Source organism: Homalodisca vitripennis, chromosome 1, assembly GCF_021130785.1.
Source record: "Homalodisca vitripennis isolate AUS2020 chromosome 1, UT_GWSS_2.1, whole genome shotgun sequence".
Classification (NCBI taxonomy): Eukaryota; Metazoa; Arthropoda; class Insecta; order Hemiptera; family Cicadellidae; genus Homalodisca; species Homalodisca vitripennis.
This window is the reverse complement of record NC_060207.1, coordinates 71,717,719-71,737,236: the sequence shown is the minus strand read 5'-3', so window position 1 is coordinate 71,737,236 and position 19,518 is coordinate 71,717,719. Positions and strand designations below refer to the sequence as shown.

The following is a 19,518-nucleotide window of genomic DNA, read 5'->3' as shown; positions in this document are numbered from 1 at the left end:
CAAATAGCGCTTGCAAGAAAATATTGAGTTTACTTCTCTTTGTCTTATGCAAAGTGTTTTACAATACTGTATTAATACGATGGCCTTCTAGATTAAAAATACGTTCACGCTGAAAGCATAGGTGCATAGGCTAGTCTATGAAACTTCGAATCTGCAGATTCGAATACTGCACTATGAATTTAAAAGAAGACTGCTTACTCTTCAAAATATTTGCCTTTGTTTACTTTTATTAATCTTACAAATTTTTCACGGTTAATTTAAATATCAAGGTGATTGATTCTCTTTAATACATCTCTCTTAACGACAAAGTAGATTAAAGCTACACATTCTCTCCCAGATAATGAGACTTGCCTTTTATTTTTACCGACAATTTGATGCGTCACGATAAGTTTAAAATGCTTTAACAAGTCTGAAAGTTATAAAAATCAGCTATTTGAGTGTTTGAAAACCTTTAGACATCACGTTTGGACGTTTTATGATTAAACCTATGCCCCTCGATTTGTTTTGCAATGTATGACCCTATAACGTTATACCAATTTTTACTGCATTCTTCATATATGATTAGAATAATCATTAATAAAAAAAACTTCCTCCATTTACTTTGCCCAAAATAAATTTGGTACAGCCCAGTTGAATTTTATTGTGGATAACCTACACTCTTAAAGTAATGAATGTTACTTTACATGCCGTCAAGAAACACACATTAAATATTGAAATCAATGTTCACGGATCCGTGTGACAGAAAGAAAATTAATTTCCCTAGAGAGTTTTACAACGGCGATTATTTTCATTTTGGTTCTCGTAACGTGAAAGCAATCTCGATTATTAATTGCTAAATTGAATTGCTACTCAAACATTTGACCTTTTCCATCAACTGCATGATGTAAACACAAACTGACAATAAACTGTTACGAGGCGGCGAAATATTAGTTATGTGCTGCATTGAAGTGAAATACTTAGTTACATACATCGCATACTTATTTTACACGTTATTTAGTTAGACGTTGATATACTTCGTGTTTTTCAAGTACACAAAATTCTTTAATGGTGTAATGATTGGTAATGAATTATAATTTACATTTACTTAAGAACAATAATTTCTTATTACGTAATTGAATTGTTCGTGTCTTATGCCACATCAATGCACTGGTAATTCAGAGTTAGTGGAAAATAATGCTGCAATAAACCGGCTTAAGTTATTAATATAATATCTAGTTACGGAGCACAATTTACGATTGTCGTAGAGAACATGGATAAGTTAGAATTATAATAAATAAACTGTGTTTGTAGGTTTTCTAAGGCTACAATAAAAAAGTTATCCTTCACATTTTTTAACTTTTCTGAATGTTAGTTTAAACCCGCAGTTATAAAACATTTATAATGCACCCTCAAAATATGTGCTATCGTTTAATAACCTTTTAATTGCAACAAAAAGATCATGAAAGTAATTACAACAGTTCAGACCAGAACTGTAGAGCAAGCTATAAAGTGCAAAACTAATGTTTTCTCCCCGTGTGGCTAGGTACAGATAGGGTGGAAAAGTAGCTTTAGGAAGTAAGCTGGACTTTCGGAGGGCGAGACTTCAATACAGTGGCTTACTGGAGTTTCTTCGACTGAGTAGGATTTAACAACGAATTACTACTCGTACTGCCCCTTTTGAACAAACACGGTACGTCGTGAATCTTACAAAGAAAGTTGCATGGCATTTAAGGATTAATCTGAAATCTGAGGATAGAATCTGTTGTTATAATGAATGTAAAATTACAATACTGTACAACGGAACTGATTAATAGAAAAATCTTTAGTAGAATGTGTTCTTTAGTCCTCTGAGACCCATCAAAAACTGATCATCAAGGATTTCGAATTAGGCAGACTTTATTACAAGTATGGGGACCTAGATAAAAGTTTGAATTAAAACAAATCAAGTTATTCAAGCCAGCCTATACCAGAATATAATAATTAAATAATTTTAATTTTAAGAAGAATATAAATTAGAACAAAAAGCTGGGAAAAGTTTTAAAATATGTGTTCAGGAAATAACAGATCTGAAAAAGACCTTGGAGAAAAGCTACACATTAAACATTGCGTACTCCTAAAAATGTTCAATAAAATTCAGTACCAAAGGATATTTTTTACTAAACAGACAAAATAAAATGTTGAAGTTGTTAGTCATGACTGTGTGACTGTGTGTCCTCCAGAGGTTTCCAGTTCAGTGCTTCCCCTCATTGCCCGACCCCACGATGGCGGTTGGACGTTCGCTGTCCACTAATGATACCACGACCGAGCCATGGGACACCCCACTCCCCATTTGTCATGTAACTCCAGGTGATAAATATGCTGGAAGTGACATGCTGTTTTTTGAGTAAAAAGTGCTAATTTTGGCCCCTGCATGAGAGTAAGAAGTTATCCTTCCAATACCAACGTCTCTATAACCGTTCTTTTTAAGAACATTTATAATGTACTAATGTCTGGTTTACTGGAAAAAATATACCAAAGCTGCAAGTTTAAGAGGCACATATTATTTCAATCCACATAAAAATATACTCTTTGTTAAACGTGTTTACACTGCATCAACACAGCTGTTATAGAATGTACTGTCAGAATCAGTAACAGCTGTTCTTAGAATAAAGTCAGTAGAATATAGTCAATATAATCGGACGTAAATATTGAGAAAGAAAAACAACGCTCTAATATTTTTATTTTTAGAGATATAGTGATGGGGTTTGGTAGATTTGTTCCATAACGTGCTAGCTAACGTGTTCTTTTTGTGTGGAAGCTATTAGTACTTCTTTGAGTGTCAATCCTGAAAATGAAAAAAACGTAGCACACTTTACCATATTTTTTAAATTTGTAAGAACGTTTTGAATACATAAAGTAAAATAATATACTTTGAAAAAACGTCTAGTATTGTAAAGGTTCAATGGGCTGGTTAAACAATAATATTATTGCAAGTTTATCCAAAAATATTAAAGGGAATATGTGCTCAACAAAACTCAAAATTGAAAGCTATCTAAATTGACAACTACCAAATGGAAGTTCTCCGCTGAAACTCGATTGATGGCTAGGCTGAGAGTGATGATTAACGTCATTGGGCCGTTTTATTAGCCAACCAATTAACATCGGGGCAGAAATTGCCATCCAAACAATAACTACAACCGCAACGTGCAAATACACACGTGTACGAATTATTACTAATGATTGCTTGCCAGAGAATGACGGCGCATAGAAAGTACGGGACATTTATGGGGAACACAATACGAGGGGATGGAGATTTGTTATGGTGCAATGCAAAATCGTTTAAACCCATTCAGTAGTCACTGCAGTGGCTAGCGATGTAGAAAAACGATTTGACGCCAGATTTTTGCAAAGTTGCGGGATCCGAAAACAATATTCGCCACCGTCTCGAGCCCCGACTGTCAACTGTGCTGTAAGCTACCCGATATTGCCGCTTCACCACAGCTCAAACATTGGCTTCCCTCCCGTCCTCGTGAGAGGGTGAGACGAGAGAACCACCTGACGGTAAGTATGGACGTCCATAACATCTCGTTCTTGATACAAATATATCAAAAATTACGCTTTATTTGTTTATTCGTCCAAGATTTTTATTCTAACGTTATTAAGTCATATTGTATCGTAGGAGTAAACTATGATAGGGTTAGTAAGTGCAAAATATCGTACATAAAAAAACAATAGATATTTTTTGTTTCAAAACATAATGCTATTTTCATACGGAATATAAATAATGCAAGCAACCACGTCTTCCGTGTTGTTTTTAATTAAATTACTTCAAGTTTGTTCTGTTTATTTAAACTTTTGCTGCAATGTAAAACTAGTTTGCGATTAATTATGCTGAACTAACAAATTTTAAATATTACTTTTAAATATAAATAAACATGGCATTCATAATATGTGGTGGGAAATTACGCTGAAACTCGTCATGATCTACAAAAACGTGCCCCATTATATAAATTACGTTAGTCAAAAATGTTTTACTTTAAATTGGAAAAAAAAACATCTTCTATTTTTGGTGCTTGAACATTTGTTATGGCGAGTCCCTAGTGCGTACAGAAAACAACACAACACTTGAAATAATAAAATAAGAGAGTAAATCAATGCCAAGCTTGAAAACATCTTCAAGGTGAAAGAAACAGCGCTTGATTACTCTTTTTACCCAAGTTCCTTCGTGAACTGAAGCAGCGTATAGAGGTCAAAGGTAGCTTTATGGTTTTAATTAAAATATAAGGCTCTTGGTAAATGAAAACGTTGGCGATGGTGCGTTGCATTGGCGCTGTGCTTTTATACTGGTTTAACTAAACGAATCTGTTTGTCCTCTCCTCTAAATATACAGTATTTGAATATTTAATTACAAATATTCAATGAGAGTCAGCACTATTTGGATATCTTTATCCATCATTAGAAAACCTAATCACACAGCAATGCTCTAATCTAGTAAAAGCAAATAATTGTTGATCAAAAGACTGTTTCTGAAAACAAATAAAGACATAAATTGAGGAATAATCCGTTTAAGAAAGTCATAAAGGAACCAAGTTATCCCAATAACTCAAGTCAATGAGGGAAGTAAAATCCAATTCTTTTCATCCTTTCAATGAGAGCAAGTCATCAAACACTCGTTTGATGTTTTATTTCTAATTCGTTTCGCTGTTTAAGTTGGTTTTGTGAAAGAGAAGGAATGAGTTGAATCCAAATTCAGAGTTTAATATCAATTAATACTTCTGCAATCAGAGTCTATTAAAGAAGTTTTAGTTTATATTTAGGATGTAACCAGATGTTTGTTTATCTTAATTTAGTCTGATGTGTAGTAGTTTGTGAAAACAGTAAACCGTCAACTTTGAATATACAATGAAGTTTTACAATACATTAAAGCGATTCGATGGCAGCGGAAACATATTCCATCTCACAAAGAAGAGATACTTTCACACCAAGAATTGCGCTGAATAAGTGATATCTAAAGCTGACTCCGATAAGGGGGGTTGAGCGGAGTTGGAGAGCTTTGGGCAATAATTAATGGGCCGCAACAATCGGTAGGCGCCCTGTCGGTGTTCAGGTTCACTTAATGAACCCTACGTTCATGGTCATGTCCCCAGTTTGTGAACTGTATACGCCCATAACACAGACAGGGCATTACCAGTTTTTTGATCCTGAGTTGTTTAGGTCATATGGAAACATACGTAAATATCTTCGTGACAACTTATCACAATAATCGTATTAAAAGCTAGTAACAAACTTACTAGTTTAATGTTACTAGTGTTGTGTTGGCACTTTCTTATTTTACCTATCCGTGTCTTTCACAAATAAGCCTTTTTCTAAAAAGTTAGGTATTTATAAAATTCACATAAATTCAAAACATTTTCTTCAGTTCAAGTTACTACAAGATCTATACGAAAATCAAGTCCTATTGTATGTATTATTTAGTAAATGTAATTTAATTCATATGAACAAAATATCCAAAATATTATTCAAACAGACCTACACTTCTACAGTCTTGTGGATCCAGATAAAACGTAATAAACCCTGGAAGCCATTTTTATTTCTTAAGTATAAGTGTATAAAATAGACACATGTGATTTCTAGTGCTTTCAAGTGTTAATCCACTGTAAGTAATGCTTCTAGCCGAGTGCTATAAGCAATATAAAGTTAAACAGGTTATTACAGTAGTAATGTCACAGACTTAGGTTACATTTCCCGATGTTAAGGCCAGAGAGAGAGAGAGAGAGAGAGAGAGAGAGAGCGGTGGTGCAGCGGAAAACACCCGGCTAAGCCGTTGAGTAAATACAATAATGCTGAGAGCTTCTTCCTTCCATATGATAAAATCTCGTCTAACTTTATATGGTTATAACAAACACATAGGCCTTCGTCAACATTTTCAGGATTATATCTGCAAACTAAACAATACAATAAAAATAAGGCAAATTTTATATATACGCATGAACAAATATATAGTTATAACATATATATATATATATATATATATATATATATATATATATATATATATATATATATATATATAGTTAGTAAGAAACGATTGAAATGTCAAATAAATTGTTATTTCACTGACAGTAGATCACAGATAGCCTATCTCACTTGTCTGGAGAGCGTAGGATTACGCTCACCACGTGTGACGAACAAATTGTCAAGTCTTAAGCTATTCATGAAGCTGTGACCTGGTACTATGTGACACGATTGAAATGTCAAATAAATTGTTATTTCACTGACAGTAGATCACAGATATCTCACTTGTCTGGAGAGCGTAGGATTACGCTCACCACGTGTGACGAAAAATTGTCAAGTCTTAAGCTATTCATGAAGCTGTGACCTGGTACTATGTGACACGATTGAAATGTCAAATAAATTGTTATTTCACTGACAGTAGATCACAGATATCTCACTTGTCTGGAGAGCGTAGGATTACGCTCACCACGTGTGACGAACAAATTGTCAAGTCTTAAGCTATTCATGAAGCTGTGACCTGGTACTATGTGACACGATTGAAATGTCAAATAAATTGTTATTTCACTGACAGTAGATCACAGATATCTCACTTGTCTGGAGAGCGTAGGATTACGCTCACCACGTGTGACGAAAAATTGTCAAGTCTTAAGCTATTCATGAAGCTGTGACCTGGTACTATGTGACACGATTGAAATGTCAAATAATTGTACTCAGTTAGTTACAGATTATTTATACTGCGATATTCTAGTTGCCATTATGATTACATGGTAATAATAGGTTAAGCAAAGTCCTTTGTGGATGGATAGATCCGTTGCAAACAAACAGACAGTGTAGTAAAAGATAAGTGTAAAATTTTTACTAAACTCAAACAAAAATTAAATGTTGACGAGCTTTCTTCTTTAATGGCCTTTATAGTTTATTGTGGTTTATGTTTATGTAATAAAATCCTTAAAACTTCAATGTTACCTTGTAATTATTGTTACCGGGCCACGAATGAGGTAAATGAAGGGCATAATGCTGGTATGGTGGCTGCGCTATCAAGCTGTGTCCATCAGTTAAGAGTCTGACAGCATATCTTAACTTTGCCTAACAGCAACCTGAATAAACAAACCTGGCACGTCCGCAATGCGCTGCTCAGTTACTAGTTACAATCGTTGTCGTTGTTGTTGACACAAGTGTTCTCTTATCTTCAGAAGATTGTTGACCCAACTTTTAGTCGTCCCTGGTCAGCGCTCACCCTATCACCTCAAGGATCAAGGCTCGAAATCTCATCATCTAATCCTATCCTGAAGTAATGTTAATGTTAATAATGAAATGTTAAACCGTTTCGGACTCGAATCGTCCTCAGATCATCCACTCATAAGAAGTTTCTAACCCATAATAATAAGATCGCTTAGTGATAAACCAAAGGTTACTATAATAATTCGTACTTAATCTTGATATAATTGTTGATACAGATTGTTCAGTACAAGATGTTCAATAAAACGATATGATTTTGAGATTGCAGTATGTTGATTGCACTGCCACGGTACCAATCAGATACTCCTGTAAACACATACACAATGAAAACTTACACAGACTAATGTTGTTGTAAATATGAAACACGAGAGTAAGTTTTACAACCTCAGATTCAATAAGATAAGACCTAATTATTCTTGCTAACAGTTGCAACATAATATTTTAATACAAAACTCTTTCTTAAAGCTATTTTCACGTTAATATACGCCATTAAATTTGATGAGATGGTACGACTAAAATAACCTTAATAAACTATAAAATTTGGCAGTTTTATTATTTAATAATGTTTAGAAAATCTATTTTCACACTTAAATGTATATACGCCAATATAATGGACGGATTAAAATTAATTAAAGCTACATGAGATCATACAACAGTATTATTTAATTTAACTTTATTGCAAGTTTTCGATATTTAATAACTACTTCACAAATCACATTCTAATATCGTTTTAACAGCTATGAATATATACATTTCCATACATAACGCATAATGCGCCATAAAAAGCCGCAAAGAGCAAACAATCAACATGATTAATGCCGCAGTGAAGTGCATAAATAACATTAATCTACGATTGACATTACCGACCTAATTCGCTCGCTCCTGCAATTTCATTATTCATTTTATGTTTACTTTTAAGTAATACACTTTTAACAACAGAACATTTTTGTACTTTGTACTTTGTAGGTGTAATAAATTCTATATATTTTTGCTAGGATTTTTATTACGAGAAATTAAAACACCCCCTAACAGAGTTTAGAATTGTTCTAGTAATTATGTTCCTACAGTGTAGGATTTTCCTTAATTTAGAAACCAAATGAATTGAATTGTTCAGACAGCGAATAACGGACACACACGTTGTCTCTTGTATTTCGAACAATGGATAAACTACTGACGGAGGTTAAATCGGTTCGACTGTATAACCGTGAAATAACTGATCAAGTGCCCAGTTTGGTATCAATTTAAAGTTTTATTCTTGCTTCACTGGATCAGTATTGTACGAGTATTTTAGACGGTGAATTTTGAGTACTTTAGCCATTCATTATTGTTTATTTCAACGTTCAAATTATGTTAATTTTGTCTAAAAAATGTGGAAAGAATACTAATATTAAATTAGCTTAATTCGCTACAGACATTTGGTACTCTGACCACTGGAAATTTAGTCCTAGATAAAAATAAGACGGCGAAAATGAATCTTTTATTTTCCATTTTAGCTTTCACTCAATTCTATTAACAAGGTAGGAATACGCTACCACGTCTCGCAAAACAAGCTTCGCTGAGGTTAGATGTAAACTTTTCGATCTATAGCTCATTTCATTCTCTAGTGGTCTTGCGGACAGATATAAAAGTGGACAACCATAAAGAAATATTTGCATCCCCTCCAGCAGGTAAAAGAGAAAATATGTTACTGAGTCATACATAGGTTTCAATAACGCTCAGGCAAATTCCATGCTTGGATACACACAATCATATAACTCAACTTACCAATTTAGAAATGAATTTTCACGCAAAGTTTGAAGTCAACATATGAAGTTTTCTCGAGATATCTTGCCACATGATGCATTCCCTTTGCTGCTCATTTAATTATTATGCTAAGAATAGCAATGTTCAAATAATAACAGTTCCGGTAAGCTAGGGACTGCAGTACAACGCACTCGCAGAAATCAAATTTTGTCACCAAGTTTGACCTTCCACGCTTTTTCTTTTTACTTCATACATTGAAATCTCAAATGGAATCTCCAAAATTCATTTTGTTTACAAATTTATTTATTCTGCTATTTTCTTGTTGCTATCGTCGTTAACCGTGGAGTAACACGGACCATCATCGATCTCAGTGCTGCTAATATACGAGTATAAATGAAGCTTCATACAACATTTCAAGTTGATTTTGAGATATCGTGCGGTCGGCCAGACAAATAGACTGAGTCAGAAATTACTTTGTTCCAGCCACACGAGTAAGGCTTCACTAAAGCTCAGCCAATAAAACGTATATAATATGCAACAACCCAATTATGATTCAGCTTACGTTGTGATAATTATTAATTTGAGTAGAACTGAATAAAAAGTTAAAATAATTATGGTGAGACCAAAACACATTTTATAATACTATCAGCGGCCAAATTTGCTTACAGCACTAACTAGAACAATAAATTGTCGTGGAGTGCATAAAAATCCATTTTTACCGTCATCGGTCAAGTAGAGAAGACTTAAATCAATTAAATCGGTCGTCTGAGTAAAAACTTCAAAGAAAACTCATTTAATTTCAGGATTTAAGACAAACTACATTTCACTGGAATTGGAGCTCGTAGTAATCGATTTTCACTGGAGTAGATAATAAAGTCGGGACCTTGGTTATTGCTTTGATGCAAAATAGTCTCTTTTCAGCTTGATGAATTTAATATGCGTGGACTAATCATGTCAGAAACATTCGTGCCGAATACAGTGTTTATATAATGTATTTCAAAACACATCCAATTAATCCTGTAAATTAACGAAAATAACAATTTCACGAACCAGTGTGGTTATAAGCCTTGTTAGTTCTTTATGGGTTTTCCAACTCACCGAATATTATTGCTTGTTAAGTTTGAGGAGTTTTTGTTCCCTATGTTTTGGATTTCAGTCCGTTTATGAGTTCATTAACTCTACCTTGATGATCTTTAATAATAATAACCATTACCATTTACTTGTTATCAAATTATAATTTACTTTAATGAACATTTTCGGTATTATATAATAAACCACGGTTAAAAGCGTAATATCAGCTATTTTAATTCATGAATAATTTATTGAGAGATTGATAAGACAGACCAAAAAGTGAGATATTTATTTAATATCTATTACCGAAGCAAAATAAGGGAAATTTTATTTTATACCGCATGAGTAACTGCAAAGCCTAGAATAGATTATTAACTATAATGTTACCGTTATTATTGTTAATTTGTTTTTAGTTTGCAATTTAAACGATTTTCATAAAATTGTATTACTTAATAAACATACAAGCTTAAACAACTAATTGTCGTGGAGTATTATTGTTAACTAAAATAACTAAATAAGCCGATATAATAATTTCTGAAATTTACAGGTTGGATATACATTTATAATAGAGAAAAGGCGTGTTGCAATAAACTGTTGCTCTACTGAATTCGGTTTAACATTTGGACAAATGAACTTTGGAAGTATATAAATATATAAATTTGTCTCAAACAAACAAACATAAGCACTCACGTTTATACGAATTTTTGCTTATTTCGTACATTTGCTTATTCGCATGTACTTAGGGTTGATCCGTGGTTTTAAGTATATGCAGATGGCGATGGTGAGGGGGGGGAGGTGCGTTCCATGAGGATGAATGAGTAAGTACATTCGTGTTGAATACTTTCTAGTACTTTTTGCCAGCAATATTTATGAGGTCCTGGCGTTTTAATATTTATTTATGCACAAAGTTACTGTGAAAGTTCACCGCTTTGAGGATTCTATTTGAAATTAATGAATATGTTAATGTTGGGCAGTGAAATTGTGCGACAGCTGTAGTAGATGTATAAATGTCATGTAGATTAAAAAGGTAGAGGCTTTTAGTAGAAACTGAGGAGACGTATAACGGGAACCCATTCTCGAATAGTATAGTTTATGGTGTAATTGGTGAAGAAGGAAATCTACACACGTCTGAGAGATACGAGTATTGGTCAAGTAGAACATTTGCGTGACTTGCCAGTGGAAATATGCACAAAATTACTCTATTCATTAAGTACCGGTTTGAATTACAAATTTAAATTAGGCAGACCTTCTTTAACGGATAACAGTTGTAGCTGGGGAAGTCAACAGATTTTTTTGTATCGCGAAGCCATTACGTTTTGTGTCGTGGGCAGAAGCTTTGAATGGAGGGTATAGGGTGGAATTGCTGTTTTAATTAAAATTTAAGTAAGTAAATGAACACCGCATATTGCGTCCGGGGTTTTCTCTAATATCGGGTGAAATAACAAGGCTGTTTACCTATTCTTGGATCAGTTTACTAAGGCATCTACGCGTATAAACATGTTGTCTCTTGTGGACTCATCATACTTTTTAACTCTTGAAATATTTTTATTTGAGAACATAAAAGAGTAAATCGCCAATAAAAAATAATAACTCTTACTTTATGTAGATAAAACGATCATTGTGTTTCAAGAAAGAGCAAAGGATTTTTCAAGAGAGAATTACAAAGATAAAGGCTTGTATAATTCACACATATGTTAGGTAAATAATTAAATACATTATGTGATGAGTGGATCTACTCTTGCTATAACATGTATTGACTGTAAGTATTAGAACAGCGCTGTTCCATTTTACAAAACATATACAACTTATAATGAGACGAGTCAAAATCAGAGTTAGATATGCATTTCTCTATACGTAAAATACGTGCAAAACGTGTATTAAACATCCAACAGAAACACAAGTAAAATTTAAATAAGCGTTAAAGTAAACACTTACAACTCTGCACTTTATTAAAAATACATAAAATATACACTACGTTACATGCTAGTATAATTATAATCCTGTCCGGTATGCTAGTATAATTATAATCCTGTCAAGCTATTTTAGACAATAAATGGAAAATATCCATAATTTTAAATTCATTATGGACCGTTTGAATAAAGAAATGTTCTGTTGAGAAAATCAGATTTAATCCTGGTCTAGAAGAGGAACTGCCTTTCAGCAGAGTTGGGCTGAATAATTGATATCTAAAGCTCACACTGATAAGGGGAGTTGAGCGGAGTTGGAGAGCTTTGGGCAATAATTAATGGGCCGCAACAATCGGTAGGCGGCCTGTGGTGTTCAGGTTCAAGTCATGAACAATGTGTGTCCATGTTCATGTCCCCAGTTTGGTGAACAATAGACAGGCATAACACCGACATGATAATTACCACTCCTTTGTGTTCGTGTGGGCTATTCATCTCTGAAAAATGTGTTTACAATGCATTTAAAAAAGAGGCAATTCACAATTATACTAAGTGGTAACAGAGTATTATATCTTGCTGGCAAATAAATAGAGCTTTTCCTTTCATATTACTCTAAAGAGTATTTTTAAATGACATATTGAAAGAGAAGAAACATTCGAATACAGTAGAGGTGTTGAAAAAAACCAAACGTCCACTGTTCTTTGTTTACTTATAGCAATTATCCGTGAATTAGTTGGTAACATTTTGAAAGGACAATTTATCAACTACCGATTTGATATATTTTGTGATGATGATCCCAAATTATTTTGTTCAGTTTCGTTCATTCAATACGTAGGTAATACGCTTATCGGCTGAGCGAAACGAATCTTCTTACAGAGCATTGGTGTTTGTATTAATACAGCATAGAGAAATCAATTACAAACTTTCCAATGTTAGAATCCTAACATCCAATGGGCTGCTAATCGATTTAATATTTTAAATCGATTAGCAGCCCAAGCAAGATTGAAATACGATGTTAGATGTGTAGCCTACAAAGGCTTTTAGCTAAAAACATATTTTGATTGAAAACTTGATCCTTGGAAGTAACAAAACGTATTCTATGATGTTGCTAATGTAAATATTGCTCTTTTCATTACATATTACAAGTATTCATTCTACTTTTGCGCAAATATTACAAATTCCTTTTGCAGCTTGTCCATCTTCGTCTGTTGTAGTGTATACGGCAAATGCAATTATATCGCTTACATTTGTTATCTCTGTAGTTGTATTATTATGTAAACAAATCTGTTTCCTACATTCAGAATGTATTTAATTTTAAGTTAGTAGCGTTTTAGCTAATCCATGAATGCAATATGTTTCGTGATTGTTTCACACTACGCAACATATTATCATAAATACTAAACTTGCCCCAGACTGCCCTGTAAGTAATAAAACACAACACAACAGGAACAGGACGCAAATTGTAATTTATATTCGTGAAATGATTGCAGTGATAATAATCGGTCAAACTGAAGTAATCCCGATTCGTGTATTATAGTTGGTTATTCAAGCACATAAATTAATTTATATAATTCATTTCGAATATTCATATATTTATTGATTATGATGAATGATTGAAATTAATTTTTTTCAAATAATAAATGAAGACTATTGATTAAAAGTAATTGTAATTAATAAAATGTCAAAGTCCATAATTATTTCGTAAGTTAATATTTTCTGATAGTATGAACATAATTTAAATGGTCGTATTTGGAATTCCATACACCGTGATTAATCTGATTCCATAGTTATCTGTAGAATACTTACAGTATTATGAATTATATTGTAACTTGCACGAGAACAGTGAAGTGGGAAACACAACACAAACTACAGAGATACGATCTGAGCTCTGTCCTGTAAGGCAAACTTAATACCTATATAATACATACCTATACATAGTACCTAATATATAATAACTATTATACTACTACAGGTTAGAAATGAAGTTCCCCTATAATTCAAATTTCCCACCTTCTCCCACTTTAGGTAGTAAAGGATGAGCCAAAGCTTCAGATGACGAGTTTCACTTGAGCTTTATTAAAATTAATTAATTAACCGAAGTCAATTAAAATTGCTAGTTTTATGTTTTAAGTTTCAAAAGTAAACGGGGTGACGGCTACTTTATTTCCCCCTGTAAATTACCGCCGTAAGCCGTGGACAAGAGACGGTGTAGCGAAAACACGGCCGACTAAGCTCTTTAATAATGTTATAGAGCTTATTCTTCAGGTGTGAAATTACCATCTCACAAACCTTAGTTAGCTTTCATTATGTTACAGTGCATTCTCTCGTTAGGTCAAAGCTACAAGGTAAATATTACATACGTTTAACTTAGTACCTGTTTTCGATTGTTTCAGAAAATCAGATATTTCTCTTATATACAGCAAAACGTGACAACTGACTTATCTTTTGACTGTGAAAATTAACTTGGGATCCGAACCTTCAGCTATAAAAACTATGTTTAATTATTATTCCTTTTGAAAACGTAAACTGGCTACCAATATCCATCAGTGTACAGATCTGATCGCCCCATTATCATATTCCACGTCTGTTACCATTATTACACAGCACTAAGGACTAAGTGCTGAAGCAAATGTATGACAGCACTGATAGTAATGTAAATAATAGTTTATTACAATGTATCAATAGAATGTAAATTCAAATGTAAATCAAAACTTGTGGACTCAACAGTTATGGTTGTAATCCAGCTTAGTTGACTTGCCGAACTTCAGGGTCTATGTAACTTATACTAAACAAAAAGGAACATCAATATGGAAGCAGGTGTAGACGGCTTACTCGTACAGTCGATACAGGGTGTCCCAAATCGGACGAATGAAAAATATTAACTGATCATTTAAGCAACTTTATTGTCAATTTGTCTTAAAGCGTTTTATGCGAATATGTCATAATTTAAAAACGATTTAAGCTTTATCACCAAGTTTTGGTAGTAATACTGTGAATATAATTAACTATAATAGGGGGAAATAACAATATTATACCATTAACATTCCAAAATGGCGACAATTTTTACCTTTTAATGTCAAAAATCATGACAGTAATATTAAACTGTAGTTACTGTTGCCGCTGGGCTATTAATAAAATTAATGACTGTTCCATAGTATACCAAATTGTCTCTGATAAGATGTTAACTTAGGTCAAAACTAAAGTCTACCTGTAGTGAAATTTGAAAGGTGAGCAAACTCTACTCACTAAGAAAACAAAACAAGCAAAAGAAAGAAGAAGCAGAAAAGAAACAAAACATCATCGAAGTTTTAATACACTGGAGTAATTAATAAAGTCCTCACGTAAATGAACCAGGAACAATGAACATTATATCGTACCAGAATAAGTCGAACCTGCTCTCTGCAATAACACATTTCTGAAAATATGTCCTTTTTATGCGGCGCCTGCGTTTGTTATTACTGTTAATTTCATTTGTTCGAGATATTACTGTTTTTTCTAATTTACTGAAAACCAAACTGATCTTATTCCTGGACGTGGAACCGTTGGTTATGTAGGACCTATGGATATAAATGAAACTGACCATTCTTGTACTATTGCACTGTGCAACTCAACGTAAACATTATAAATATATCACGTTACATACAGTACGTGTTATTGAACTTACTATATATCTCTAAAAATATGTCTCTCGCTATTAATATTACCACCATCTTTATAGTTTAAATGATGATTATTTCAACACAAACTCAGATTTTTTTTGTCGTTCCATCTTAAACTCATCGATATAAAGTATGCTGTAATAACAAATAGTATTTATAGTACATTTAGTATTTGTAATTAAAATTCGTATAAAATGTCTTTTTTAACTTAATTGAAAATATGAACTTGTTACTAACGACACTTACAAAATAACTAACTCATACGTAAATTGAAGTTAAACTCGACTTACTTGAGGGTGAGAACCTCTTCCCTGAGCGCGGCGAACTCCGTGTTCTTCTCCATGGCTAAACGGAGGGCCTCCTGTACCAGTTGGTATTGCTGAGTCTGTTGTTGCTGCAGCGTCTGTAGTGACGGTGCCTCCTCAGCGGCGACACACCGGGTCAGCACGAGCAACACGCACAACACACGTCCGTCCATGGTAGTGGCACGCGGGCATCTGAGCGCTGGGCAGGCGGCAGGTGCGAGCGGCGCGTGCCTCCCCCTCCCAACACTCAGGGTGGGGGGGATATTTTCCAAAAATAATTAAAGTCGCGTGCCATCTGCCTGTCAGCTGCGCCTGTGGTGACTCTCGATGCTGCAGGCCATGGAAGGCACATGTCTTATCTCAATCTTTGGTATAAGAATGGGACTCCGGTAATTGCTCTAAATTAGCACCCCAGGGTTCTTGCCCTCCAGTGGACTTGTCAGCATTGTTTTAGTTTAATTGACTTTGTCAACAAAGCGAATTGAACGCTTGTGGTTTCATTTGGTACAAGACGTTCAGACACATGCACACTCTGAGTTAGCGCCAATCGGCTGCCAGTTGTACTTTCAACTAGTTCCATCAACTTCTTTATTAAGTATTTTTTATGTGCAACTCACCCAATGTCCCGCCGATAGCATGAACATGTTCGATTGCCCGGCAAACAGCAAGTACTCTGGACATGTCATACATATCAACTATGCAGCGTGCAGTGGCAGTGTCCACTAGTGCGATGCAGCTTGTAATGTTAGTTTTAGTGAACGTGCATAAATACGACTTGTTCAAAAATTGATAAAATGAATGTTAAAAAAATCACAATATTCTTATTTATAAATCGTTTTATTCTCTTAATATTGTCATCGTCGCGTCGGTTTAAAATTATTTCACTCTCCGAATTTGTTGACAAATCTTTCTTTCATGTCCTTTACTTGATGACGAATAAAATTATTACGAAACGAATATTACGAAGCAGGAAAACTGTAAAGTTAAACAACTGTAAATTAATCGGGTGTATGTATTTACGTTTACATTAAATTAAATTCTACCTTACTTTGTTTACACATTTAAATAGCTAAAAGAAATGCCAGTTAAAAATAAAATTGTTATTGTATTGCACACACCAGCAAAGACCGTAATGTACCAGCTCATACACTGTACAGTACAAATATTTTGGGGAGTAGTGGACCGGTGGTCACTTTAGTACCAACCTTCCTGCTTGTTACTCCCCACCGCCTGTTTTCCGTAAAGAACGAAGTCTATTAATTGTCTCGACAGTTTAAAAGTTATAGCCTTGTCCTCGGTATCTCAAAGTTCATAACTTAATCTAATTAGCTCTCTAAGTTTTATTTAAAGGATAACACTGATATCTATTTAAAATAATCAAGTTCAATACATGTCTTACACATATTGAATACCATAATTTATTGAAAAATGAAAACGGATAAATATTATTAGTGTCATATTTATTTATTAAACACTAGTTCCTTGTATATGTTGGCTTTGTAAAAGTGTTCTTACTTATATGTATAAAAATAAACCTTCTTTAAAACTAGAAGCGAGTAACATTTCTGAGCAATATTTGTTGAGGACATCAAATAGTAATTTTTTTTACGTAGCCTACATTGAATTTGAATTTTTCTACTATATAGTATAATATAACACAAAAAATTATGTCATTATTTGTAATGAAGTAAATTATGTTGCATTTTAACTGTAGCACCAAGAGCTTAATGGATATGTATTACCAATCATATTATTGTTAACACAACACTCCGTTATTGTTAAACCACTTTGAAGCAACCAACTCTGCACAATAATATAGTAGTTTTAGTGATAGTTAAGAAATAGTTAAGTTAGGCAACAAGTTATTTACTCCAAACACTTGGTTCTAATAAGTACTGCTTTACATAAGTAGCGTGACTAGTATTATCTACTTCTGAACTTTGATTATCCTGACTAATCTAAAACTAATTTGAGCTTTTTAGTTTATTCCACACTTGTATTAGCTTTCTCCAAACAAATTAATCTAATGAGAAAACGGAAATGGTATTCCAAAAAAGAAAGAAATAATAACGATTATCCAACTTTAAATACAATTAATTGTAATACAAATTAATAGCTAATCATATCTACAACATAAATATTTATATTTTTACTGCAGCTCAATACTGCAAGCTCCTTTTTGTGAATCCCATTTAAGTGATAAATTATTTTATTATAATAATAATCCATAAAACTAGATTTATATTTTTGCTGGCATAATTTCAAAAACCAAACAAAAACACACTTATTGGACTTACCACCTACGATACATCTGAGTGGGGGAGGGGGGGGGTTGATGCCACAAGATAAGAACAACACATAATTTAAATTCACAACGCAACATCTGTTCTTTTCGTGGTTCGTAAACAAAACGTTCAATACATCGCGTGACTTAGAATTCAGCCTTTCCAATATAATACAAAAACTCGTATATTACAAGTTATACATTTAAAAATGTAAAAAAAACTAAAATTTATCTTACTTTAAATCGGATATATTTTAACAAAGTATTATGTCCATTTTAAATCACCTAAATTCAACAATCAATTAACGGTGCTGCCGTTAACGTTGATACTGATTAAATAACTAAAATCAATTGATTTTTTCCAATTAAGACTACTTTTTTAGAAGCACTTTTTAGCTCTTTAAATGCGAGCCGATCAGTTGATCGCTGACTTTCAAGTAAACAATATACTGTATCCAAGTGCGTGGAATGCGGTCTTTTTTCATTTGTGACATTTTTCAAATTGAGCGTTTACTCACAGAACCTTTAAATCAAATAGTAATTTTTACAGAAAAGTATTAGTATAATCCAGTTGATATGTTAATAGTAACCATTTTTGTAAAAGCTTCTTTAGAAACTATTATACTAAACGAGAAATAAATGGGAGAGTGATACCATTCCATGACATCTATCAAGTACATACAGTGAACAATTGTTTTAGAGCCATTCTAAACATTTAATGGCCCTCAGGATGGATTTAAACAATCTTAACGAAAACTTCATTAGTATACATTCCGGAATCGTCTGAGTATTTGACCTTTCAGTATAAATAACAAGGGATTTTCGAGTCTCAAATTAATATTAAATGCTGAGCTGTCTAAAATATAAACATTTTCTTTACAAATTAATTAAGTTACTAAAGTATGTTCCAATCAATGAATGGATCTTCACCGTAGCGTAGGGTAAGGGTGCGCGGCTCTCATCTAATCGAGAGATCACGGGTTCCATTCCCAGAAAGATCATTAAAATTTACAAATGAGATTGGACAGTTTTCTCGTAAAGACGTCTGGTGCAACTGATAAAAATACCAATAGTATAGAAAGAACTTCTTTAAAATGTATTCGATAAAAAATTGGCAAATTAAAGCATTAAAACACATTTTGCTAATATCTGTATTTAGACTATCTACCTGACAAAGTCTTCCCAAACCCGTGTCGATGTCCGTTAGTCTGTTCTTCTGTCGGATCGTACGATAATCTTTGATGGAAAGGTCCTAGAGACTTGAAACTTGGCACAACATTCCTCTTCTGATCTTTAAAATATTAAAGGTAACAATTAAATTCTAAACTTTTAACATTGGT

The 19,518-nt window shown here is 33.4% G+C and overlaps 1 protein-coding gene across 1 annotated transcript in view; it reads right to left on the bottom strand.

The window, feature by feature from the left end:
* The window catches only part of LOC124364348 (protein scabrous), a 74,628-nt gene extending 58,552 nt beyond the window's left edge, over positions 1-16,076 (bottom strand). Inside the window, exon 1 of the mRNA XM_046819740.1 lies at positions 15,880-16,076. Coding sequence (XP_046675696.1) covers positions 15,880-16,067 — 188 coding nt within the window. The 5' untranslated portion in view covers positions 16,068-16,076. The remainder of the gene's footprint in view (positions 1-15,879) is intronic.
* Between the last annotated feature and the right edge of the window lie 3,442 nt (positions 16,077-19,518).